The 26923-nt window shown below is 37.0% G+C and overlaps 2 protein-coding genes across 7 annotated transcripts in view; both read left to right on the top strand.

Annotated features, from left to right (window-relative positions):
- The window catches only part of Mhcl (Myosin heavy chain-like), a 373469-nt gene that overhangs the window by 269848 nt on the left and 76698 nt on the right, over nucleotides 1-26923 (top strand). The window lies entirely within an intron of this gene.
- Nucleotides 1437-11598, top strand: LOC137250801 (uncharacterized). The gene has a single exon (XM_067784323.1). It carries the CDS (start codon nucleotides 2477-2479, stop codon nucleotides 5468-5470), a length of 2994 nt encoding a protein of 997 aa, XP_067640424.1. The 5' UTR covers nucleotides 1437-2476; the 3' UTR covers nucleotides 5471-11598.

The following is a 26923-nucleotide window of genomic DNA, read 5'->3' as shown; positions in this document are numbered from 1 at the left end:
TGTTTTCGTTTCAGTCCATGTCTCTATATATCTCTCTCTTTCTGTCGCTGACGGCATCTGTTTTATTTTTATTTCGATAGCTGTGTCTACTTCTTTTTCTGTCTCTGTTTTTCTTATGGAACTATTTGTCTCCTTTCTGTATTTCCCTAAATATCTTTATCGCTGTTCCTAACTGATCTGTATCTGTCTCTGCTTCTACATCTCTGTATATATAATATTCTCTTTATATCTTCATCTGCCGATGCCTTTGCCTCTAGCTCGATATTTACATATCTGCCGCTATGTCTGTCTCTTTCTATGCTTCTATTTCCATCTCTTGATCTGGTTCTGTTTCTATTTCCCTCTTTATATCTGTGTCTCCACCTGCCTCCATTTTTTCTATAAATATCTGTTTCTGCCAACATGTCTGTATCCGTCCATGTCGCTGCATCTGTCCCTCTATATGCTTCTGTATGCACCGCTTTCATGTACATATCTGTCTGCATTTATCTCATTTATCCATGTATCTATACCTAATTCAATTTTTACCATTATAACCGATCCTAATTCTGTCCCAATTGATCTTTTATTCGCTCTTCTTCTTGATCTTGGCCTTCGTTCCGGTTCTGGTTCTGCACCTGGTATTGGGTCTGATTTTGATCTCAACTGGAATTGGTTTTGGTCTTGGCCATACTCTTGATCTTTCCATTTCTACTTTTTTCCTTCTGATTAGATGTTCCGTTTAACCCTGTGTACGCACATTTTTCTGCTTGCATTTGAGTTCAATGGGACCGCGTAGTAAGCGATTAAAATGGTGTTCCCAGGCAGCAGGTAAGAGAGCCGAGTTGTGAATTCATTGGTAGTCTGTTGCGATTGCAACTTTTCGATGTCTAGCTTTCCTGCGGAGGCGGCTGGTAATTTTAGCTGGGAGGAGGTTGTGGTCTAAGCCCATGTTGGGATCTCGAACCATGATCATGTCTAAAACATTGGTGGCATGTTTCCATCTATTGCAACATGGTTGATCTGGTTGCGTCTTTTTCGATCGCGTGCAAACGATTTTTTATGTGAAAGCCAGATCTGGATATAACCATGTTTCGGCCTTCAGAAAAGTCTCAATCCATTAGTCGGTCCAACAGCGCAGATGAATGAGTTCTGAAAGAATCCTGCCTTAATACGGATCGCGGTGAGACGTTCGTCAACATTCGTACCTATGCCCACAACCTGGCCTATACAAAATGACTTATTACTTAGTTTTCTTTTAATTTTGTGTTTGTGAAACTATCGACATAACTAAAAATCCATCGAAATGGCAACCCTTACGATGTGAATGCTTCAATACAAAGTTTACTTTCGCTTCGATAGAATGCATTTCTTGTTTGCTGTAAAGCAAGTTCGCTTCGAACATGTTGTGTTATCAGTTGTGTATGCGACGTATCAGACGAGGTCTAGCCAATTTTAATTATCAAAATAAAAAAAATTTAATTTTTACGCATAATCATCGCCAACAACTCGCCAAACTCTGTTCACACAGGGAGACTGTCGTATCTTGTCGCGCTCTGCCTGCATTAACAGCGCATTAGTACGGTGACTCCGTTGTGGCTTTGTAATTTGTTGTGAGGCGCGCTTGTGGGTTTGACTATGAGGAGTCGAGTTTGAAAGAAATCAACAAATACACCATTGACACTATCTGAAAATTATAGCTGATAGCACTTGTTGTGGTCATCAACTGCTGTTGTTGCTGTGTGGAGTTACATGTGAGCCGATTGCAGCTATATATCTATGATTCGCATTCAATCATATTGCTACGCTCATACATTTTTTACCCGCTGGGGACAAAGTGGAAAGTGTTGAAGATAACAATGATGGTGTCGATGACGTTAATGACAATTCACTTATACAACAAATGACGATGAAGACATTCGTTGTAACATAATGACATACAGCGCTTCGTCTCAACTGTGATTTGCTTCATTGATATGCGCGCGCGTTCGCTCTGCTGGTGGACTGCTACCATATCAACTGTTTTTTCAAACAAAGAAATTTAGTTGCGTGCTGAACGCGAACGAATACGGTCGATAGCGTAACGGTTGCGGGTTAAAAAAAGTAGACTCAATAATTAAAAATTTCAAAGTTGATGGAAAAATAGAAAGACGTTACAACCTTGATTAACTCCAATGGGGTTTAAATGGTTATGTGGACAGTGAGACAGTAGAAATAATAGTGACTGATTTGAATATGGCTTATACCAGATGTCAATAGCCGGCAGACACCAGCTCAATAACAATACTGTAATAAATAAATAAAAGAGTGAAGAAAAATAAAAGTAAAAGTGTGAGACGCTTCAAAAAGGAGCTGTCGTTCGAAATTTCACTAAAAAATAATGTGGAAATGAACGTTTTCGAAATTAAATATTTCCACTGAATTTTTGAATAATTTAACACGCGTACCCGGAAACTTAAGAAGTAATAAAGAAATAAAATTAACAAAAAAAAAAAACATGGAAAAGTCTCAGATCACTAAAACAGCGAGCGACATCCTCATTCCTCCCAGCTCACCAACCACGTCACATGCATCCATTGCAAGCTCACACAAGAGCCATCATCAAGGTGGTGTACAAAAATTTTGTTCTAAAATACGTCACAAAATCGAGGATAATCTAGCGCCACGACTCACCAGCAAGCTTTACAAAGCATCGCATAAACATTCGATATCTATGAGCTCGCTTAGCATTGCGGACTCGACCAGCGGTAAATATACTGATATTAGTAAACAATCTACCTTACCCAGCATGCCGGCAAAAGTTTGCGGCGAGCAGGCAACAAATGCAATATCCACAGTTTCATCAGCACATCGACGCCTCACCGGCATGTTGAAGCATCAGCGACAACGCATCGGCGGCAAAACCGCAACAAAAACGCTCAATAAATGTGAAATATCTGCGCCAATTGGTGAAGTAGCTACCAACTCAGGTATTATTTGTCCAGCTTTGAATGGCAAAGGCGTGCTTACGGAAGCACTTCATCACTCAGGGCCATCAGCTAACTATGTAACAAATGCATCTGAAAGCGCCACCTATGTGGATAGCGATGAAGAGTATCAGCTAAGTTTGAATTTGACCAAACAATCATTGGAGGATGAAATTTTTGAAGAACTCGAGAGAGCAGCACACGACGAGTCTAAATTGAATGCGGTACTAAAGAATTTCGATCGCTTACTCGTTGATTACAATGATGAGCCGATGGTAGAAAGTGCAGCGCATGAGATGGCGGCGCAACATGTGGAGTGCGATGTGGCGATGGTAGAAGCGGCAGCAGCAGCGCAATTAGAACTGCTGGCCTTAGAACCACCAAATGCATTTGCAGATAATGTAGGCGCGTGTAAAGAGGCGGCTGATACTAAGTGTGCTTCAACTAGTGGGATGTACGACGAAAAAATGATTGTCGCGTCTGACGCAGCCGTCAACGAAGTTATTGGATTTCAATTTGAGCAGGAAACGGCGCAAGATAATTTCGGTACAACTTATGCCGTCACCGAAAACGCGAGCACGCGCACCGTAACTACTGCGCTTAACGCCGCGAATGATATTACATCAACTGCAAAAATTACTGCTGAACCGCCGACCATCCAACAACCACCTACGCGTCCCAAGCGCTTAGAGAAATCCAAGTCATCACTAGCCATACCCCGACGTAATGTGTATCAAACACCTGACACCCCAACGTTACGCACTATATGTTCTGCACTCACAAATTGTGCGCGCTCTAAATCCGTTTGGGAACTAACCGCCTGCAGTACGCCGCCGTCAAATAGTAAAATTCCCATATTTAAAGCATTACCTCTACAAAAGCGCAGCAAAAGTTTCTGCAGCACTTCCTTAACGGAAGAGCTTGACAAGGATAAATTGCTGGACGCTGGTACAACTAAAATTGTGGCTGAGAAGCAAGCTACTGGCAGTGCGCCAAACAAGCAACATTGTTCGTTAACGAAGGATGCGCGTACAGCGTCATCGCTATCATTAGGCAGCACAAAGTCACGCTCACGCCCGGTAACGACAACAGCTACACTGCAGACAAAATCCGCAACACAAATGCAACAACAAAATGCCAGTGCAGGACAACGTTCCAAACGCAAGTCATTGAACGTTGAAAAGTTAACTCGCAGCAATTCACGCCTACAAATGGAGAGGACAAAGTCATCTATAGGTTTCAATGCGACGACAGTTATAAGTGAAGCACGACGCACGCCATCTAGTGGTAGTTTGAGTGGTGATAAACGTGCTAGCGCTGCAAGTCGTAGCAGTAGTGTTGGAAGTCAAGCAGGAGGCGGTGCGAGTCAGAGCACCGCTGGTGCTATGTCGCAATGCTCTAGAGGAGCGCGAAAGTTGCACAGCAGTCGTGACGAACTCTTGGATAAATGTTTGGAGAAAGGTCATGAAATTTTGCGCAAAGTGGAATCCATCAATACGGAACGTAGTGTGCGTAAAAACACAACAACTTTGACAAAGCATAGCGTCAAAACAGCAGCGACGTTGACAAAGACGAATGCAACTACCTCAACACAGTTCAAGCGCATTGCGTCGACAACGCCAACAAGCTCACGTACGAAAGTGAAAACGACAGCAACAGCGACAGCAATTGGCAATACAACAACGTTGACAACTAAAATTACGAAAGATGCGTGCAATGGAACTTTACGTCGTACGCGTCACACTACTGATACTTCGCCTATCACCACTACCACCAGCACCACCACAAAGTCAAAGGCAGCTGCGGCTACAAAACACTTGAAATATGCGAATGAGGAGAAAGTGATACAACCGCATTTAGAGCTGTGCAAAATAATACCACCCGTATTGGGTGAAATGTCCGATAAACATGTTGAACTATTGGTTAATGTGATGCAAGCTAAACCTGTATCATCGGCAACAAAGTGTGGCGCATGCAAAAACACTAACACTAAACAGCTGTGTAACGGCGAAGAAGCAATTAATTTCGAAGAACAACAGCCGCATACAAACCAACCTTCGGACACTGAGTCAGCGCCGGCGTCAACGCTTTTGTCCAATTGTTTAAACAAAATCGATCATCATAACAATGAATCAGACTCTGATGATTCTGGTCACATTTCAAACGAGAATGATGCTACCATACGCACTCTATCCACATCGACCGCTTCTAGTGTCTGCGAATCAGATAATACAGAAGAATATAAGATTGAAGAAACTTTAGTTAATAATAAAGTCGCCTCAACGCCATCACCATCAAAGTCCACAAAAATTTCTGAGCTTATGGAAAAATTCGAAAAACAATCACAAGCAGCCTTTGCACATGCTGGTGCCATGCCCGCGCAACAAAATCCGCCGCGATCTTCACCTGGCGTCAAAGTCTGCACTGCGACGCGCGTCGCACAACTGGAGGCCGTTCAATGTATACAAACTCGCGTTGAATTTTATCCTACCTACAGTAAAGAGGTAACTATTAGATTGCTTTAGAATTGCAGCGAGTTTTTTTAAGTTAAAATCCCCGATATTGACATTCGAAGCGAATAAAAACACAAAAAATACATTTAAATAATTAATTTTAAAAATCAATATCGATGAAAATATAAAATAATTATACGTTAAAATTATTTAATCTACGATAGTAACAATTATATATACATAATTTTTGCTTAAAATATTGGAGTGCAATTTATACTTTCTTTTAAAAAATTAGTAGTAACTTCCGCATATTTTTCTGTAAATTTTGCATTCAATATGTAATGCATTTACAGTCAAGGTCTAAAATCTGCACACAAGTCTTTTTATAAAATTTTTATTTTTTAATTTTTATTAAAATTTGGAATTTTACAAATATCTAAAAAAAAATGTTATCAAAAATTTAATTCGAAATTTTCCTAATTCTTTGAGTATAGCAGTTGTATAGTTGTAGGATTTTTCCTTAAATTGTTGGTGAAAATTGATGTATATTGCAACGGTTTTCCGTCATCCCTTGTTAACTTTGGCTTGGAGACAAACCGGTTTCGGCATTAAATTAAATGTATCAACAAAAAAAAAAAAAAAATATATGCAAAAATTTTAAAATTTAATAATATTAAAAACTAAAATATAAAAGTAAAAAAAAATGTTGGAAACCAAACATTAAAAAAAGCTCTGAAAAATCTAAAAATCAAAGTTTAAAAAAATATATAGAAAAATTTAGTTATATAAAAGATAAGAATTTAAAATGTTTAAATGAAAAATAAAGAAAAAAGATGTATAAAAAATGATGTACGAAAAAAAATAAACAAAACAGAATGTGAAAAATAAAAGAAAAAAATATAAGAATATCAAAAAAGGAGGTTAAAGTTAAACCAAAATATGGCTATTAAAAAATTAAAGCAAATATTTGAAACGAAAAAATATAAAAAAGGAAAACTTAGAAGAAATAAAATACAACGACTACTAAATTACAAAAAAAAAAAAATATATATATACATATATAAACCAAAATAAAAAAAAAATAAAAATCAAACGAATATAATAAATGAAAAACTATAATTTGTAAAAATAACATTAAAAATAAAAAATATATAAAAATAACAAACATTAATAAAGCATTTTGTTACTTATAAATAAATGAATATACAATAAATAAAACCAGAAATATAAAACAAAAATTAAATTGATAACAAAAAAAAAAAAACAAAAACAAAAAATAACTAGAAACAAAAAAGAAATTAAAATGAAAATAAAAAGTTAAAGAAAAAATAATTTATAACACAAAAACTATTAACATTAAAAAAAGAAATGTAAATAATAAATAAACAATTTCAAACTAATAAATTTTAAAAATAATGAAATTATGAAATAAAAAATAGAGGAATTAAATTGTGAATATTAAAAAATTAATAGAACATGATATTTAAATGTAAGAATTAAAATTAAGACTGTGTCTATTCATCCGAAAACTGAGAAAAAAATATATCTATAGACAAAAAATAATAAATACGATAACTAAAAAGGTACAAAAAATATAAAAACAATGTTAAAAGTAAACAAAAAAATTAATAATGATGTATAGATATAAATATATACAAAATATAAAAAAAAAATATTAACATAAAAAATTTAATTACAAACAAAAAATTGTTATAAAAAGGGTTAGCTAACAGAAAAAATTAATAACCACAGAACCAATGAACATATAAAAATATAAAAATAACAAATAAAAAATTGTAACTAAAAACTATTTTTGTTGTTATATCGGCCTACTGACTTGTAAGATCCCAGATTCGAATCGAGCTCAAGACCCAACAATAATTATTTTACATATTCTACTCTAAATTAAACAATTTTTTCATTTTAGAAAAAAACAAAAAATTATGATAACAATAATAAGGTAACATAATTCTTGTTAGGCCTTGAGCTCGAATGGAACCCGCATGTAACCAAAAACTTTAAAAAATAAAAACAAATGAAATAAAAAAATGTGAAAAAATCGCGAACATTAAAAACAAAAAAGTTATGAAATTAAAATGTAAGAATAAATTTAAAAAGCCTACTCATCCGTAAACCTTCACTCTATAAATATTCCGGTGGAATCACTTTTTATTAAGTATAACATTGTCATCAAGCATTAGGAAAACTGAATGATAATTTGATATACGTATATTTTTTTTTTGCGATTGACAGCCGCCGTGATGCGTTGGTAGCGTGCTCCGCATAATACACTGAAGATCCTGGGCTCACGCCCGGACAGACCAACATCAAAATTTTAGATACAACTTTTTTCAATTAGAAGAAAGTTTTCCTCAACGGGATTTTCGCCTCTCGGTAGTGATTTGGCAAGCACTCTGAGTGTATTTCTGTCATGAAAAGCTTCTCAGTGAAAACTCTCTCTTCGGAGGTTATCGCGCCTTACCTTTATTTATTTATTTTTTGACAATTGAAATATAAAATATTTTTTGAGAACGTTCGTAGATTTTATTCCATGACTGTATTCTTCTATCCCATTTGGTTTTGGCTTTATACAAATATCCAAATATTTTTTGGGTCTTACTTTAAATTTTACTTTTATATACTTAATTGTACTATCTTATTAGTTCATACTTTACTTTGTTCTAATTAATATCTAAGCAAGCTATCACAAATTATTATTATGCCTCTTATAAATACATATATATATATATATATATATAATTATTATTCTAATAAAATATTTATATAAAAAACTGTAAATTGTTTTCTTTTTCCCTCACTATGTAATACTCACAATTGTTTTTGTAGTTTTCCTACCCATTTAAGTATACTTTAAACCTTTCATTGGTAGTAAGCAACCTGTAGAGTTCTTGTAGAATTTTGTTGCCATCGTGGCTGCTTTTTCTTTATTCCCAAAATCTTTGTTATTTGGTGTATATATTTAAAAAAATGTATGGCCGGTTTTTTGTTGAACGCGTTAAGCTGCTATATTTCACCTTCTTCAGGGAGTCTTGTATGAATAAAAATCACAAATAATAAGATAAAAATTGAAATATACTAGACTCCTCGAAGAAGGCGCAACACGGCATGGAAACGCGTAGCAGACAAAACGGGAAAAAATTTGGTTTTTCCATTAATAACAACCTGGTTATAAAAATCGTTAAATATATACCAATTAGATTTTAAATATTGCCCTAAAATCCATAAATTGTAATTTATTCCTTTAGTGGTGCATTATTTGGTTTCCCCTTAGTTCACTATCTTCTAAAAAATTTCGACAAACTCATTTTTGTATTTAGTTTTTAAAATGTAGTTATAATCAAATTTGATTTATTAAACAAATATTGTTATATAGTTTAGGAAATCACTTCGTACGTAAAATGTATATAATAGATCTTTGTAATGCAGCGCGACATAGTGCCAATGAATCAATACCAAGGATAGCGCACTTGGCGCGGAAACATTCATTTTTAAGACAGTATTGCAAATTAAACATTTGAGGGAAAGAAAGTAGTAAGCTGAAGGGTTAAAAATTTCCAGGATAAGTAGCGACGGTGAAAGTATATAACAAATCGGCCGAAGCCCAGGGGGAGCTAAATGATCGGCAGAAGGTGCTTAGGTTAAAAAAAAGTTGCGTCTAAAATTGTAATCAGTAACAATTAATTAAGTGCAGAGTATTCGGCTTCATAAAAGTAACTGGTTCCAAGAAAGTAACTTGTTCCAAGAAAGTAACTGGTTCCAAGAAAGTAACGGGTGCCGGGAAAGTAACTGGTTCCAATAAAGTAAATGGTGCCAAGAAAGTAACTGATTCCAAGAAAGTAACAGGTTCCAAGAAAGTAATTTGTTCCAAGAAAGTAACTGTTTCCATAACAGTAACTGGTTCCAAGAAAGTAAATGGTGCCAAGAAAGTAACTGATTCCAAGAAAGTAACTGGTTCCAAGAAAGTAATTTGTTCCAAGAAAGTAACTGGTTCCATAACAATAACTGGTTCCAAGAAAGTAAATAGTGCTAAGAAAGTAACTGGTTCCAAGAAAGTAACTGGTTCCAAGAAAGTAATTGGTTCCAAGAAAGTAAATAGTGCTAAGAAAGCAACTGGTTCCAAGAAAGTAATTGGTTCCTAAAAAGTAACTGGTTCCATAACAGTAACTGGTTCCAAGAAAGTAACTGGTTCCAAGAAAGTAAATGGTGCCAAGAAAGTAACTGGTTCCAAGAAAGTAATTGGTTCCAAGAAAGTAACTAATTCCAAGAAAATAACTGGTTCCAAGAGGTTAAATAGTTCCAAGAAAGTAACTAGGTCCAAGTACAAAACTGGATCAAAGAAAGTAACTGGGTCCAAAAGAGTAACTGGTTCCAAGAAAGTAACTGGTTCCAAGAAAGTAAATAGTTTTAAGAAGTAACTGGTTCAGAGAAAGTAAGATCAAGTAACTTTTTCCAAGAAAGTGACCGGTTCCAAGAAAGAAACTGGTTACAAGAAAGGTTCCAGGAAAGTAAGAAGTTCCTCAAATTAAAAAGTAACCCGTTCCAATAAAATAACCGGTTCCGAAAAAACATTGCGCGTTAAATCTTCAGAACAACTTTTGTGCCGAATAGGGTTATCAGCAGTATCAGTTAAAGGATTTAGAAAATTTTTGATTTTTAGTGGTCACAATACCAATTTCACCCTATCTTCTCCCTGATTTGTAGAGATATCCACAGAAATTTAAGTTGCGGCCATTAACGAGCTACAATACAACTATCTCAATACAATTTACATTCCTGGAATATTTTTTTATTTTAAATCACATGCATAGGTATTTGTTTAATTGTTCCAAATGCGATTCAAAAGTTTTCCTAATAACAGAAAATTAATAATTAAATTGCAGCTCACATATATTGTAGTTATGCGAATTCAAACACACGTCACGTATGAAATACGCATGTAAAAATATGCACATACTACTTTGTAAATTAGGCCTGGGTAGCGTAGTCTGCGCTGCGTTGTGTTATTGCGCTGATATCCACTATCGCGTTACGTGCTACGATTTCATAAATATTGGTTGCCGAGTTTGGGCGCAAAATTCGCACAAACTATTGTGAACGAGAAAAAAAGCAAACTATTTTAGAGTTACTGAATCACTGATCAGGGCACGGTGCAATTTACTGGTAACTTGCAGATTGATTCCCTAAACATAGTTTCAAGTTGAATTAATTCGCTTCAAGTATCTGTTCTTCAACTCAATGCTTTAACTAATTTCAGTCCGCTTGCGCCAATATAAGAACCCTTGAAAAGCTGCATCATTACCCACCATTAATGAAAACATGTTTATCAGCTGTGTACAGCTAATATGTCTCATTGTTTACTTTGTAGCTCAATAAAATTATAAAGAGATATGAAATGAAAGTTTTTTGAATATTTAATTGATATTTTTTACTTGCTTAGGCAGCAAAGCTCATGCGCATGCGTGCACATTAATGTGCATAGCTATACATAGCTAAGGAAACCAAAAATAACAAGTAAGGAAGGGTAAGTTCGGGTGTAACCGAACATTACATACTCAGCTGAGAGCTTTGGAGACAAAATAAGGGAAAATCACCATTTAGCAAAATGAACCTAGAGTAACCCTGGAATGTGTTTGTATGACATGTGTATCAAATGGAAGGTATTAAAGAGTATTTTAAGAGGGAGTGGGTCATAGTTCTATAGGTGCACGCCATTTAGGGATATCGCCATAAAGGTGGACCAGGGCTGACTCTGGAATTTGTTTGTACGATATCGGTATCAAATGAAAGGTGTTAATGAGTATTTTAAAAGGGTGTGGGCTTAGTTCTATAGGTGGGCGCCTTTTCGAGATAGCGCCATAAAAGTGTACCCGGGTTGACTCTAGAATTTCTTTGTACGATATGGGTATCAAATGAAAGGTGTTAATGAGTATTTTAAGAGGGAGTGGGTCTTGGTTGTATATGTGAAGGCGTTTTCGAGATATCGATGAAAATGTGGACCAGGGTGACCCAGAACATCATCTGTCGGGTACCGCTAATTTATTTATATATGTAATACCACGAACAGTATTCCGGCCAAGATTCCAAGGGCTTTTGATTTCGCCCTGCAGAACTTTTTCATTTTCTTCTACTTAATATGGTAGGTGTCACACCCATTTTACAAAGTTTTTTCTAAAGTTATATTTTGCGTCAATAAACCAATCCAATTACCATGTTTCATCTCATTTTTCATATTTCGTATATAAATATGGCGGCCACCGTGGTGTGGTGGTAGCGTGCTCCGCCTACCACACCGTATGCCCTGGGTTCACACCCCAGGCAACATCAAAATTTTAGAAATAAGGTTTTTCAATTCGAAGAAAATTTTTCTAAGCGGAGTCGCCCCTCGGCAGTGTTTGGCAAGCGCTCCGTGTGTATTTCTGCCATGAAAAGCTCTCACTGAAAACTCATCTGACTTGCAGATGCCGTTCGGAGTCGGCATAAAACATGTAGGTCCAGTCCGGCCAATTTGTAGGGAAAATCAAGAGGAGCACGGCGCAAATTGGAAGGGAAGCTCGGCCTTAGATCTCTTCGGAGGTTATCGCACCTTACATTTATTTATTTTATAGAATTATGGAATTTTTTCATTTTTCGTAATTTTCGATATCGGAAAAGTGGGCGTGGTCATAGTCGTATTTCGGCCATTTTTTATACCAAGATAAAGTGAGTTCAGATAAGTACGTGAAATAGGTTTAGTAAAGATATATCGATTTTTGCTCAAGTTATCGTGTTAACGGCCGAGCTGAAGGACAGAAGGTCGACTGTGTATAAACACTGGTCGTGGCTTCAACCGATTTCGCCCATTTTCACAGAAAACAGTTATCGTCATAGAATCTATGCCCCTACCAAATTTCGCAAGGATTGGTAAATTTTTGTTCGACTTATGGTATTAAAAGTATTCTAGACGAATTAAATGAAAAAGGGCGGAGTCACGCCCATTTTGAAATTTTCTTTTATTTTTGTATTTTGTTGCACCATATCATTACTGGAGTTGAATGTTGACATAATTTACTTTTACACTGTAAAGATATTAAATTTTTTGTTAAAATTTGACTTAAAAAAATTTTTTTTTAAGTGGGCGTGTTCGTCATCCGATTTTGCAAATTTTTATTTAGCACACATATGGTAATAGGAGTAACGTGCCTGTCAAATTTCATCATGATATCTTCAACGACTGCCAAATTGCAGCTTGCAAAACTTTTAAATTACCTTCTTTTAAAAGTGGGCGGTGCCATGCCCATTGTCCCAAATTTTACTAATTTTCTATTTTGTGTCATAAGGTCAACGCACCTACCAAGTTTCATCGCTTTATCCGTCTTTGGTAATGAATTATCGAATTTTTTCGGTTTTTCGAAATTTTCGATTTCGTTAATTTTAAATAGTGATCTGAGATGAGCGCCCAGGAACCTACATACCAAATTTCATCAAGATGCCTCAGAATTTACTCAAGTTATCGTGTTTACGGACGGACGGACGGACATGGCTAAATGAATTTCTTTTTTCGCCCAGATCATTTTGATATATAGAAAGAAGTCTATATCTTTATGCCGTTACGGATTACCGTTATGCGAACAAAGTTAATATACTCGGTGAGCTCTGCTCAGCTGAGTATAAAAAGTGCAAACAACACATTTGACATTAGCGGCAAAAGTCACTCAATAGGCACAGAAGACACCTGTGTTAACCCGCAAGTTGCGCATGCGCAAAGCCGCGCGTAATGAAAGTGGCAAACAAAAATAAGTAAATAAATTAGGAAATAATGCAGGCACTTGAATGCTACAAAAACAATGCTAATTTTTTAGTTTTGGCCTGTATGCTATTTTTTATTATATTTCCTAATATCTCTTTGGCTCATGCATGTGTACATTCGTCGTCCGGCTAGACTTTCTGCGGGTTTCTTATTTACCCCACCCACCCACATACCAATGTTGCTGCCTACTTACACCGAATTTGGTAGTAAAAGTATATGCTTAGATTAAATACAAACATTTTAAGGTGCTGGCTGTGCATTTCAAGCGGGCTAACACCACAATTTTTCATAACCCATTAGCTCATTGCCTTTGGCAATAGTCATAAATGTCTAGCTTGAGTTTACACGATTGTTGGAATTTATGCCAAATATTTACTATAGTGCATGCGTGTGGCATTTGCGTGCTGTTGTTGGGATGGACTCAAAAGTATTAACTCTTTGCATATATCTAGTGGGCTCTGGCCGACTTCAAACAGCTATCCTGCGATTTTGTTTCGAAGTTTTTTCGTTTCCAAAATACCCCACATTTTTTGCAAGAAACCCTGTGATTTTGTCACAGCGGCGTAAAATCACAGTGACAACTTCGAAGAAAGCACCGTGACTGACTGAATATGTCTTGTTAATAATCATGCTTACCAATAACGGCAAACACAGAATTAATCGCAACTCTGCACACATAAGCCAATATCAGCGACAATATTCAGCAACCAGCCTGTGATTTGTGCTGCGACTATCCACCTACCCAAGTGTTAGTAGATGTCGCAGCTAATTGGTCTGTCATGGCAAGAACTGTGATTCGGTCTGTGATCGCAGTTATTAGTAAATGTTATCTTGAACTGCTTTCTTATAACTTTTAGCTCACAGTCAGATAAAAATCGCCGATACCGAAAAGTCAGTCACAAATCACTTTGTTACTCAAAAATCGCAGAATATGACTTAACCATCTCTGGAAGGGCCCAACAACATAACGCACCTCGTTTTCAGTTTGGTCGTTAGCAAACTTTTGGTAATACTATGGTCTCATTCAGTCTTATGTGAGGTCCTACGGACTGGCCAGTTCAACTTAACCTAACGCACCTTCTCTAGCCCCGAGTCACACTGGCGCTCCTTGTAATGAAACGTCTTACCATTTGGAAGTATGCGCTTTAAGCATGTTCTTCAAAGCTTGTTAACAATTCTAGCACTCTCTGGCTATCGAAGGCATGGTCGGTTAACTTCAAATTATTTATGTAATTTAAACTGGAAGGCATCGGGGAGCTGTAGGTGTGCTATGTTCATATTGGCATAAAACTCTTAGCACTTGGCTAGGTATTGCTGAGATGTGGACGTACATGGCATAAACATTCCACATTCTTCCAGGGGCATCCGTCTTCGGTAACAATTTAGATTGGATAAGGTATGAGGAGTTGAACATCTAGGAGGACAATGGAGAAGAGATGGAAAGATGAGGTAACGTGGGGTTAAAGGAATGTGCAGATAAATTGGGAAAAAGGTAGAGAAAGAGGGAGAAAAGTAATAGTAGCAGAAAATAGAACATTTATGGAGAATGGAAAAAAATAGGATAGTATTGGAGGGGAAGGTAGATAGGAAGAGGAAAAGGAATGGCAGATTAAGTGGACAAAAAAATGAGGGGGATTGGGGCGGTCGGAAAATTAAAGAGAGAGCAAAGAGAAAAAGAAGACGAAGGTAAAGGAAATTAAGAGAAAGTCAGAGCAAGAGTAAGAGCAAATCTACAAAAAGAAGGAAAAGTTAGCTACTATGCAATGACAGCCTTTAGACTCCGAGAACACTAACCGATTTGGTTCAAACTTTTTCAACTTTTTTATTCAGTTCTTTTTTCTTCTAGGAACTGGACGTTTCAAAAAAATCATATTTGGTAGAATTTTGCCTTGATTAACATATAAAATATATTTTCCGAAAAATTTAGCGGGACCAAGTTATTTGAAAAACTTCTACTTATAATTTGATTTGCTTGAAGGTATGTGGAAACAGTTTTTCGTCTACAAGGGGAGTGAGAGTTAGGGAAGAGGTTGCTTCATAGAAACACCTGGTGTTCCTCGGAAATTTATTTTTTCGGTATTTGGCTTTTTGCTTAGTTATGTTTAGATACAAACTCATCTTCGTACACGCATTCATTATAAAAGATACCAAACTCGGCTAGTTCACGTTTTTGACATTATCTACCTCAGCTATATGCAATGAATGTCCATTTATATGCATTTCAAGTATCTTCACCATCCGCTTCTTTATTCTGTCACGTATTTTGTCAATATTACACGCATAGTCAGGCCTCCTCTCTTTTCATATCATATCAATTACGATGCGATATCCATTCAAACTTGCTCTTGAACCAACTGCTGTGCAACATCCAGTTGGGTGGGGTTAATATTACACACAAATCTGATTTAGTTTTATACGCGTTTAATGTATGAAAAAATACGTGATATAAGAGTTTAAAACTTCCACCATTTATTACGACAAATATAAATGTGTACAGCTGCGAGTAGAAAAATCACGAACAATATTTTCAAATTTTCTGTAATTTTTTTTTTTGTGTATCGAATAGGACGTATATATGTAAATAGGTATGTGGGTATTATTAATTCATGTCTCTATTTCGGATTCGCATGCATATTTATCAGTTTTGCTAGGTTCATGCGACTAAATCGAATATCACAATGAAAATTACTTTAAAGCTCTCAGCAACAGCTTTCGTTTGATATCCATATTACACACACATTCTAGGGGTATCCGGGTCCACGTTTTGGCCTATATCTCGAGACCCTAGTCACCCAGGAGTATGAAAATTACCCCCTAATAAAGTACTCAACAGCTTTCATTTGATAACCATATTCTTTAAACACATTCTATGGGTACCCGCGTCCACGTTTTGACCTATATCTCGAGACCCTGTGCGTCGATCGCTATGGAATGAAGACCCCTGTTCTAAAATATACCACCAACAACCAAAGCGTAGCTTTGGTACAAGCAAATATTCAAAGTAGGATTGTTCGCAGAATAAATCTATGCACAAAAGGCAATTTGGAAGAATTTGCAGACATGGCTTTGGTTGAATGTGTTTGTCAACAGTTCAATCATCGCAGGGATGCGATTTCGAATCCCAATTACGGTAGAAACGGCTTTGAAGAGATTTACAAGGTATAATCCGTAGCAGCTCTCGCCTTATCTGCCTGATGTCACGTTGTTCAAATTTTACACAAAATATTAAAATAAATTCTAAACAGTTACAATTTTAATGAAAATTATTCAAATTGTTTCGAAATTTTTTTTTTGAAATTAGTTTATATAGTTTTGGTTATAAATTCTTTACAATTTTGCTTTGAAATTGACAACATTGAATTTAACAACTAAACAATTGTGCTAACAAACTTGCTGCTATTTTTGTACACGCAGGTGCAGATATAGTGACACTGTATATGTAATAAGTGTAAAGTGTATTTTACATTAATGTTTCATCACAACAAACGTATTTCATTATGCCCTTTAACTTCATTTACGATCGTCAATGCACTTTAAACTTTGCCATGCACTGATCTTCACTATGCAAGTACGCTGTTTGTTAATTTGGTCCATCACAGGTGTTCGAATTGATTTTAGCTACATATTACATATGTACAAGCATATATTATGTAATATGTATTTCTTTTGTTTACTTTTTTTTTTCTGTTTTCTCTTATTTAATTTTCCCATTATGTTGACTGTGTCATTTTATGAGGGCACTTCGTCCGTCATTGCAATTCGCAGTTTGGGAGTATTCGCGCCAGAGATTTTTTTGTTTTTGTTATAACAAAGTTTCTACGTCCTAGTGGGAATTTTCTAAAAATAGCCTAGATATCAAAGGTACTAAGCTCTTAGAGTATATGATCTCGAAATGGAGGGTCTCCGAAGAACCCTCCCTTTCGGACCACAGAATCATAAGGTTTGAGCTGGGCGCCGTATCGGGGCAAAGCAACCCCAGAAGAAATCCCAGGAAAACAGACTGGGACAGCTACAAAAGTATTATAGAAGCTAACATAGATAGCCTTAAGAGTAAAGGCAGAAGTACCAATTGTACCCAGTTGGAGAGCAGGGTGGAAAGGGCAAATCAAATAATGATAGATGCCTATAACTCCAGTTGCCGTGTCTCCTTGATTAAGGGTAAAAAGGCGACCCCCTGGTGATCTTATGACCTGACGCTGCTTAGGAGGAAAGTCAGGAAACTCTTTAACGAGGCAAGGAGAACCGGCAACTGGGAGGAATACACCCAAAATCTAACTAAGTACAATAAGGAGATAAGAAAAGCAAAAATGGAAAGTTTTAGGAATTTCTGTGAGGGAATTTCCAGCACGCCTGCAGCGGCAAGGCTACACAAGGCCCGAGCCAAAGAGCAGAGACAGACAGACCTAGCAATTAGGCTCCCAGATGGTACCTATACCGAAACGGTGGAAGAGCGAGCTAAGGCCATGCTGCAAGCGCATTTTCCTGAGGCCTCCCCGCAAGTACCGGAACCTGTGTTCCCCAGAGTTAAACCAACCCCATCAGACTGGCAACTAGCCAACTCCCTCTTTTGTGAGGCCAGAGTCAGATGGGCAGTGGAATCTTTTGAGAAATACAAATCTCCGGGGGTGGATGGCATCTACCCGGCGCTAATGCAGCAAGGGACACAGATCATCCCACATCTCGCCAGAATCATGAGAGATAGCCTGGCACTGGGATATATACCCATGATGTGGAGAAGAGCAAGAGTGGTATTTATACCAAAAGTAGGTAAAAAGGACTATTCACAAGCAAAGTCCTTCAGACCAATACGTCTAACCTCCTTTGTCTTGAAGGCAATGGAATAGATAATAGACCAAGAAATCAGGTCGAACGCCCTCAAGAGCTGGCCCTTACATTATAGCCAGCATGCCTACAGAGCGGGTAGGTCCACGGACACAGCTCTGTACCAGTTAACGTCTGAAATACAGAGGGCGTTCGAAACAGGGGAAACAGTGCTTTGCGCTTTCCTTGATATCGAGGGTGCCTTTGACAACACATCTCACGAAAGCGTAAACATAGCACTGCAGAGAAGAGGAGTTCAGTTGCCTATCCAGAGATGGATTGACAGTCTACTCCGTACAAGAATCGCTGAAGCTCAAGTAGGCAGCAGCGCAGTTAAGGTTATTACCACGAGAGGGTGCCCCCAGGGAGGTGTCCTGTCACCCCTTTTGTGGAGCCTAATAGTGGATGAACTCCTGCAAAGGCTATCAGACAGTGGCATAAGATGCCAAGGATATGCTGACGACATCGTCATAATTGCGAGGGGTAAATTCGAGAGTACGCTCTGTGACATAATACAAAGAGCATTGAACATTACAAGGGAGTGGTGCGCCAATGTGGGTCTTAACATCAACCCATCTAAGACAACCATCATCCCCTTCACCAGAAGAAGGGTCCTACCAGCCCTGAGAGCAATAACAATAGATGGCGTGGAACTAGAATATGGAACCGCAGTGAAATACTTGGGGATCATTTTTGACACCAAGCTCTTATGGAAACAACACTTCGACTCCATGAAGACTAGGGCCACGAGGTCCATCATGGTATGCAAACGTCTAGCAGGCAAATCATGGGGCTGTAGCCCACACGTGCTAAGATGGAAGTATACCATGATAGTAAAACCTATGATAACATATGGCTCAATAGCCTGGGCATCGAGAACAACTCGGGCGACGACGAGGCAAGCACTGTCAAAACTTCAGCGACTGGCACGTGTATGCATCACGGGAGCTATGCGCACATGCCCCACAACAGCGCTGGAGGCTATCCTCGATCTGACCCCGCTGCATATATCGATAGAGCAATCAGCCAAGCGAGCCCTCCTTAATATCGTTAAGGAGGGCTCGGGCAAAGGTAAAGTCATATCGTCCCGGAACATAGAGGAATTGAGAGAGAAGATCCCAATCTCTCAACTCCCGAGGGATGATATCCTCAGGCACATAGTATATGAGAAAAGATATAAAGTAGAACTGGGAGACAAGGGTACGTGGGAAGAAAGCAGAATTGAGAGCATTCAGCAGCTAAACAGTATAGTATGGTATACCGATGGCTCGAAGACCCCAGAGGGGATTGGATCTAGAGTCTTTGGACCCAGAGCCAAAATATCAATACCCCTGGGAGCATACCCGAGCATTTTTCAAGCGGAAGTATTCGCCATAAGCCAGTGCGCTGGCCTGAATCTTCAGCGCGGGTACTCTAATGAAACAATCGCCATACTCAGTGACAGCCAGGCCGCCCTCAAGGCCATCTCAGCATTTGAAATAAAATCAGCGCTAGTCCTTGAGTGTGTGGAAAAGCTGAACCAACTAGGAGCACACAATGAATTACTGTTGGCCTGGGTTCCAGGCCACAGGGGAGTCGAGGGAAACGAGCAGGCGGACAGCCTGGCCAGAGAGGCAGCAACGATACGACCTATTGGTCCTGAGCCGTTCCTGCCAGTAGGCCCGCAGGAAATTAGGGGGGCATCTATTGGCAGAAGAAAAGGAAAAGAGGGAAGAACACTGGCGTAATATGCCAGGCCTAAGACAATCTAAGCTACTGTTAGGGGGTTATTGCACAACTCGATACAGGGCATTTATAGGCCTCTCGAAAAATAACCTAAGAACTCTAACAGCAATTCTTACAGGACACTGCAGACTGAACAGCCACATGCAAAAGCTGGGTATAATATCAAACAACACATGCCGATTTTGTGACAGATCAGCGGAGACGGCGGACCATATCCTCCTGGAGTGCGATGCAATCTCAAGACGTAGAGCTAAGTTTATGGGCTCACCATGACCAGAGCATACTCACATCAAATCCCTCAAGCCAGGTGAACTGCTAGGGTTCATCAGAGATGTCGGCTTGGATGAGGTGTTGTGAAGCAGATGAGGGCACAATAGACCAATGGTCGCAGTGCGATCCTCAATTAACTATCTATCTATCTATATACCCCTAGTTCAACTATACAATTTGGAATATCTCCTCTTCCAAAAAAATATACAAACTTTCTAAGAAGGAAAACTTAAACACCATTCGGAAAAAAAATTATCAAAAGCCAATGCGAGTAACATATACATTAACCTGGATCGATTTGTATGGACGAAAGTTAACCGATATCACGCCATCGATTTTTCGATAGGATTTGGGCTAAGGAAAACAAGTTCCACTACGCATACCCAAAAAAATAATATTCGAGCCTGCGAAAAAAATGGCGAAATGGTAAATTTTTCGACCAAAACATTCCCCAAAACCCAAAAAATATGTTTTTTTTTTGCAAAAACTATTGTAAAAACGTTGGCGATAACAGTATTTTGGAAAAAAAAATTAAATTTTATTTTTGGGTTTTGGGGAGTGTTTCGTTGGAAAAATTGACCCTTTCGCCATTTTTTTCGCAGGCTCGAATATTATTTTTTTTTGGGTATGCGTAGTGGAACTTTTTTTCCTGAGCCCAAATCCTATCTAAAAATCGATGGCGCGATATTGGTAAATAAATCGACCCAGTCTAATATAATAACTTGTACTTTATTGGATTAAAATCGATTGGGCTATAAAATACGAAAACAATTTTTGCTATATGCTTTAAGAAATTTTAAATGCGACTCTATATAATCTTATACCTTATATTATTCGATTGAAGCTTATCATTTTTCCAACTCTTGCCAGTCGAAGGGAAATGCTTGGTGTAATATTTATCACAAAAGTACTAAATAGATCCATTTAAGGTGCACTCCTTCTGAAGTAAGTGAACTCTTCTTTTCTCTCTCGAACTACGAGACACTTCAAGCTTCTTCTTCTGAAACAATGTAGATCTAATTGCGAACTAAACGAACCTTTCCGATATTTGTGCCAAGATTATAACTCCCACTCAAACACATTTGATAGTTCGGTCTGCCTTTTTCCATAGTTCACATCTCTCTGAATAATTAATTTATATTATGTTTGTTTCTGTTCTATAAATTTAAGTATTACGAACATCTCATGATATCTTCTGTAGGTTAGGTTATGTTAAAGTGGTTAAAGTGGCCGCCTTCGCTGCCTAAGCGGAGACTTGCGTAGACCATAGCGGCCGTTGTGATACCAAGAAGGAGCCGTTATTTCCCTTCTGTAGAACGTGGTTCATACACCCATGAAGCTAAACTAATATGTTGTAACGTAGAACTTCATTTATATTTGTGGGTTATAGCGCTGCAAGTCACCCAAAGAAGTGTCTGTGGCGACATCGGTAACTGGTCTTCGTCAGGGCGGGACAATGACATCATCTATATTTCCCTCGTCCCTGCAGCTGCAGCAGAAGTCATTTGGTTTGCAGGCCCATATGAGCACCAAGGGCACCCATAGGACAGTGGCCTGTTAGAATACCCACTGATTGCGATCTCTTTTCATCTCGCGTTGCTAGTTCCGAGAACTGAGTTAGCAACCAGTCCTTGGAAGTATTCAGACAAGGATTCACCCAGCCAGCAAATGTAGAGATGTAACTGTGGTCTGGGATCCATATTATGCTCAGCTTGCACTTGTCAGCTAGCTTGTTTAGAGCTTCCTTGTACTTCCCTACTCCTCCCTGGGATCCCTGTGGAAAATTTGTTCTCCCAGAAAGGTGACGGTAGTGCGCGTCTAGCTTTAAGAGTGTATCAGTAAATTCTGGTATATTGCTTCTGCGGGTGAAGAGCACCCGACGATGTTCGTTTTTTCTATTAGCTCGCGTGACCTAATTTTGCAATTGCCGACTTAATTCCGGTTATTCCCGGAATCGCAGTTATGGTTGTGATGGGGCCATTTTTGAATGAGTATTTTCAGAGCGTATAAAATTATAAAGAAGTCTGTAATGTATGTGTAACATTCGGCCTTATTCTTCTTCACACGGAAGATAAGTTTTTTTTCAGCTAAAATTTCAATAAGGAGAATCTACTGACATGCATTCCTGATTTCAAAGTAAGATTTGCAAATGAGAATCGTCATTATGCTAAATGAAATTTGCTTACATTTCAACTTATTAACATTCAAGGCTTATTAACAATTCCGCACGTTCTATATATTTTAACGAAACTTCTTATAAAAGAAGTATGGATCCAAAGAAGTTATTAATTAGGAAACGCCTAATCTTTACCACAGGCCTCATACAGAAGTCAGAAGATACCACTGCTTTAGTACGCCCTTTTTGAATAGCATAGTTAGCTTACCAAAGCTGACATACATTGTATAATAAGTTTCATTAGGACTTCTGTTGGGTTCAATGATTCATATACATAAAACCCTTGAAAACTTCAAAGTTATTTTGAAGTGATTGCTATCAAAAATAGTCTTCTTTAGTTTTATTATCATATGGCCCTATATGCGCGAATAAGGGCGAATGTGATCTCATTACGGAATATTTGTGGCACTGATAGCCGTTCGTTTGAGAGCTATGCAGAAATCGCTAGCAAAAATTGTTCAACTGCGTAAAACTTGCAAATTTCGACTAACAGAGCACCTCGTTTGTTCTCTTTTTTTGTCTTCTTAGTAGTCAGAGAACAAATTACGGGTGCGTGTGCAGTAGAACATAACTGATTCTGATTGTACGGGATTAAACCTAAGATTGGTGGAACACAAGCTACCAAGCGAGTATGACCGTTGTTCGTTTGTGCAATAATAAATGAATGCGCAGAACTAAATGACGGTCATGCCTGCCTTGCAGTTTGTTTGAGGGCCTCATTCTCTATTACGAAACGAATGTTCGTTTCGCCGCAAAGACGAATCGCTAGTGTATTTGCACTATGTTAATGAATGGATCGATTTCAAGCCCATTTATTCTGAACGAAGTGAACTTTAGTGTTCCCTGTCGCACTACGAGAGTGTACAAGTCTCTTCTTTTAAAATAATGTAGAACGAATTTCTAACTTAACGAACCTTTCCGGTGTTTGTGCCAAGATTATAACTCTCGCTGAAACACATTTCATATGTCGGACACCCTTTTTTCTATAAAAAAAGACTGTCCTTATCTCTCTTAATCGTTAATGCTGTATATGTTTGTTTCTATATTCCATTAATTTAGTTGTACCCTCAGCTGATGATATTGTTTTCTGTAGCTGAGCAGTTTTAGATCTCGACGCTTGACAAACCACTGCCCATCAAGGACTCGGCCCAAACAAAAAAACAACAACAAAAAGAAAAAATTTATAAATATGTAATAAAATTAATAAAAAACAAGTAAGGACGGGACTGTCTTCGGCTGTGCCGAAGACTTCATACCTTTCATGAATGGGGCTGAACAATAATCTTATCCCGTTCGTAATCTCCAAATAATAGGATGTATAAGATAGGAAATATATAGTGAACAGATGTACATACCTAAACGATTTTTAAGATAAATATAAAATAAAAAATGGCAAAAACCCCCTTATCTGAACGATCGGTTGTATGGGATATATATTATATATAGCTACGATCGAAATGATTCTTACAGGAAATTTTCTATGATATATTAGAATATATATCACCAAGGTTCACGTTTTTATATTGGAAACTAAGGGAGAAATGGCCAAAAATATTTCTATCTGAACGATCGGTTGTATGGGATAGGTATATATTATATACATATAGCTCCGATCAAAGTGATTTTTTCAGGATATCTTCTATGATATATTATAGAATATCAATATTAGAGCAATCGTTTGGAGGCGAATCGTTCGTCTGAGCTATCGTTCCCAATACGGAATGAAGCCCTGATTTGCTCTTATTTGTTTTACTCCTTTCTAGTGTTCTCACAGGCAGCTGGGCTCCGCCAAAGCCCGCAGTGGAGTTATTAGTTACTTAAATAATTAAATGATCATATTGCCCTTGAACTGGTTAAACAAACAGAGATTTAGATATTTATAATGAGTGCACCGTTAATTCTTTATTGCAAAGCATTTAGAAGAATTAGTAGAATACGAGATTAAAAAGGCTTAATTCCTTACTAAAAGCGCTATAAATTTCTTTTTAAGAATAAATACATACATATTACATACTCTAGCTTTTCATTAATGATTGCTCAGCCTACTATAAAAAAAACATAGAATCATAGGTAATCATTAAAATATAATAAAAGCTCTAAATTTTGCAAAAGGTCCAACTAAATTTGACCGAAATAATAAAGCACTTAGAACGCTAAAAGCGAACATAAATCAAATTGCAAATAAATGCGATAATTAATGCGGTGAAGAAGAAAATAAGTATTATAGGTTTCGCATAAAATACCCATAAACAAACAATGAGTGCAGCGTCGTCTTAGAGGGCGTGTTGACTGGTGTGCAGGCTGCCTGTTGTTCTCTTTTATTAAACCATAGATCTGGCATCAGATTACGCTGCCGCTCAGGGTAATGACGTTCAAGGGGGCGGAATAGATAGAAGCGACAATTAATGTAAACTAAAGAAGTAAAAGCGCATAGATAGGAGAATAGAGAAAAATATTTATTGGGATTAAAATGTACCTCTTTTTAAAGTAGATTTTATTTATTGGCTATCTCAAAAGTTATGCGCATAAGCTTGTATGTAATTATATTTTAAAATTGAACGTAAAATGGCTATGGCAATTGAGACCCCTCTTTAATGGACTCAGGGACGCACGAAAATGCGACAGGTCGATATAATCGATGCATGTTAACTTAACTGCACAACACAGAGAGCTTTAAATGATAAATCTCGCTTTAGTAGAATAATTATTTTTCCCAAATCTTATCGCTAATGTTTGCTTGTCAGTGATAATGAGTACTTTTGTTTTCATTACGGAAGACTCCTTTATTATATGAAGCAAACTTCGGGATTATCTCAGAGATATTGGATTTTAACTGATACACTTTTATCGAAATAAAAACTATGTTATTTCTACTGTGCTTCAGCTGTTTTAATCGACATTTTAAGACAAATAATAAAAAAACTCCAATCCTTGAGGAAGGTGCTAAAGCGTTGAAATGCGTGGGACGGAAGGTTATTAAAACCAACTAACCAGTAGGAAGAATGGTTTTCTTAAATAAATTTTTGGCGATTTAACATGGAAAATATCACAAAAAGGGTGGTCAAAGTGCCGAAAGTAATTACGAAATAAAAAACATTGAAAATACGACAAATTAATTTCGAATTATGTATGTAGTTTTGAAAATAAACACCGCAAGCGCCCCGAAATCATCATCGGTAACCTTCACCATATGCCTCCGAGTAGCTATTCAAAAATTCGATAGTTCCTGATTAGGAGCTTTTTCATATACATATCTAATGTTTCTGACAAAAAAGTAATCCCATTTTTCCTAAAATTCGAAGAATGTTAACTAAAAAGATATAATGAAAGAGTCATTCTAAATGGCTTTTTTCAAGATTTCCTGAAAGGCCGAGAAAAAAAACTGCAAATTTACGCAAATAAAATAAAATTTTTTTAAAATTTGAAAAATTTTTAAATAAAAAAATAGTTTGATTTTAATAATCGGGGATTGCCCATATTGCTTTTTCAAATGTATGAAAACATTTATTTGGAGCAATTTTTTAATTTTATAATTTATTTAATAGGAGTGCGAGTTCGACTCCCACTCCCGGGAGAAAAGGCTTTGAAGAGATTTACAAGGTATAATCGAAACAGCTGTCGCCTTGTCCGTCCTGATGTCACGTTGTTTAAATTTTTCCCAAATTATTAAAAAAAAAATAGTTTGTTTCGACAGTTCCAGAGTTTCTGAAAAGACAAAAAAGCTTTGCAAATTTGTGAAAAAAAATAAAAAAAAACCCTTATTTGAAAAAATTTCTTGAAAAAAAAAAAGAGTTAAAGTTAAAAGTAAAATAAGTAAAAATTAAAAAAAAATAAGTAAAAAATAAAAAAGTAAAAATAAAAAAGTTTACAAATCAACAAAAAAGAAAGTCTTTCCGAATAAAGGTCGTCAGAATTACGTCAAATACTCAAATGTCTTCAAAAGTTAAACATTTTCAATTTTGAAAGAAATTTTGAAATAATTTAAACAAAAAGTGATCGTGGAGTTATACTCAGCGTGCTTTGCACACAGAGCATATTAACTTTGATAGGATAACGGTTGGTTGTACAGGTATATAGGAATCGAGATAGATATAGGCTTCCATATATCAAAATCATCAGTATCGAAAAAAAAAAAATTGATTGAGCCATGTCCGTCCGTCCGTCCGTTAACACGATAACTGGAGTAAATATTGAGATATCTTCACCAAATTTGGTACCCGAGCTTATCTGGACCCAGAATAGATTGGTTTTGAAAATGAGCAAAATCGGATGATAACCACGCCCACTTTTTATATATATAACATTTTGGAAAACACAAAAAAACCTGATAATTTAGTAAATAATACAAGCTAGAATGTTGAAGTTTGACTGGACTGATATTGAGACTCTTGATACAAATTTGAAAAAAATGTTTAAAACAAAACAAAATTCGGCAGAAAGGTTACCTTTACTATAAGGAATACTTTGAGGAAAAATTAACGAAATCGGTTAAGGACCACGCCTACTTTTATATAAAAGATTTTTAAAAGGTCGTGGGCGAATAAAATAAGCTATATCTTTGCAAAAAAAAAGCTTTATATCATTGGTATTTCATTTCCCAAGTGGATTTATAACAGCAAATAGGAAAAACTTCAAATTTAAAAAAATGGGCGTGGCACCGCCTCTTTTATTACCAAGCAATTTTCTATGGTACGGGAGCCATAACTCGAAGAAAAATGAACGGATC

The sequence above is a fragment of the Eurosta solidaginis genome, chromosome 1 (assembly GCF_040869045.1).
Source record: "Eurosta solidaginis isolate ZX-2024a chromosome 1, ASM4086904v1, whole genome shotgun sequence".
NCBI lineage: Eukaryota > Metazoa > Arthropoda > Insecta > Diptera > Tephritidae > Eurosta > Eurosta solidaginis.
The sequence above is the reverse complement of the archived record's forward strand: the minus strand, read 5'-3'. Positions and strand labels throughout refer to the sequence as shown.

What these genes read in the sequence shown, in the direction of transcription:
- LOC137250801 (XM_067784323.1), top strand. Translation starts at nt 2,477, where the DNA reads ATGGAAAAGTCTCAGATCACTAAAACAGCGAGCGACATCCTCATTCCT.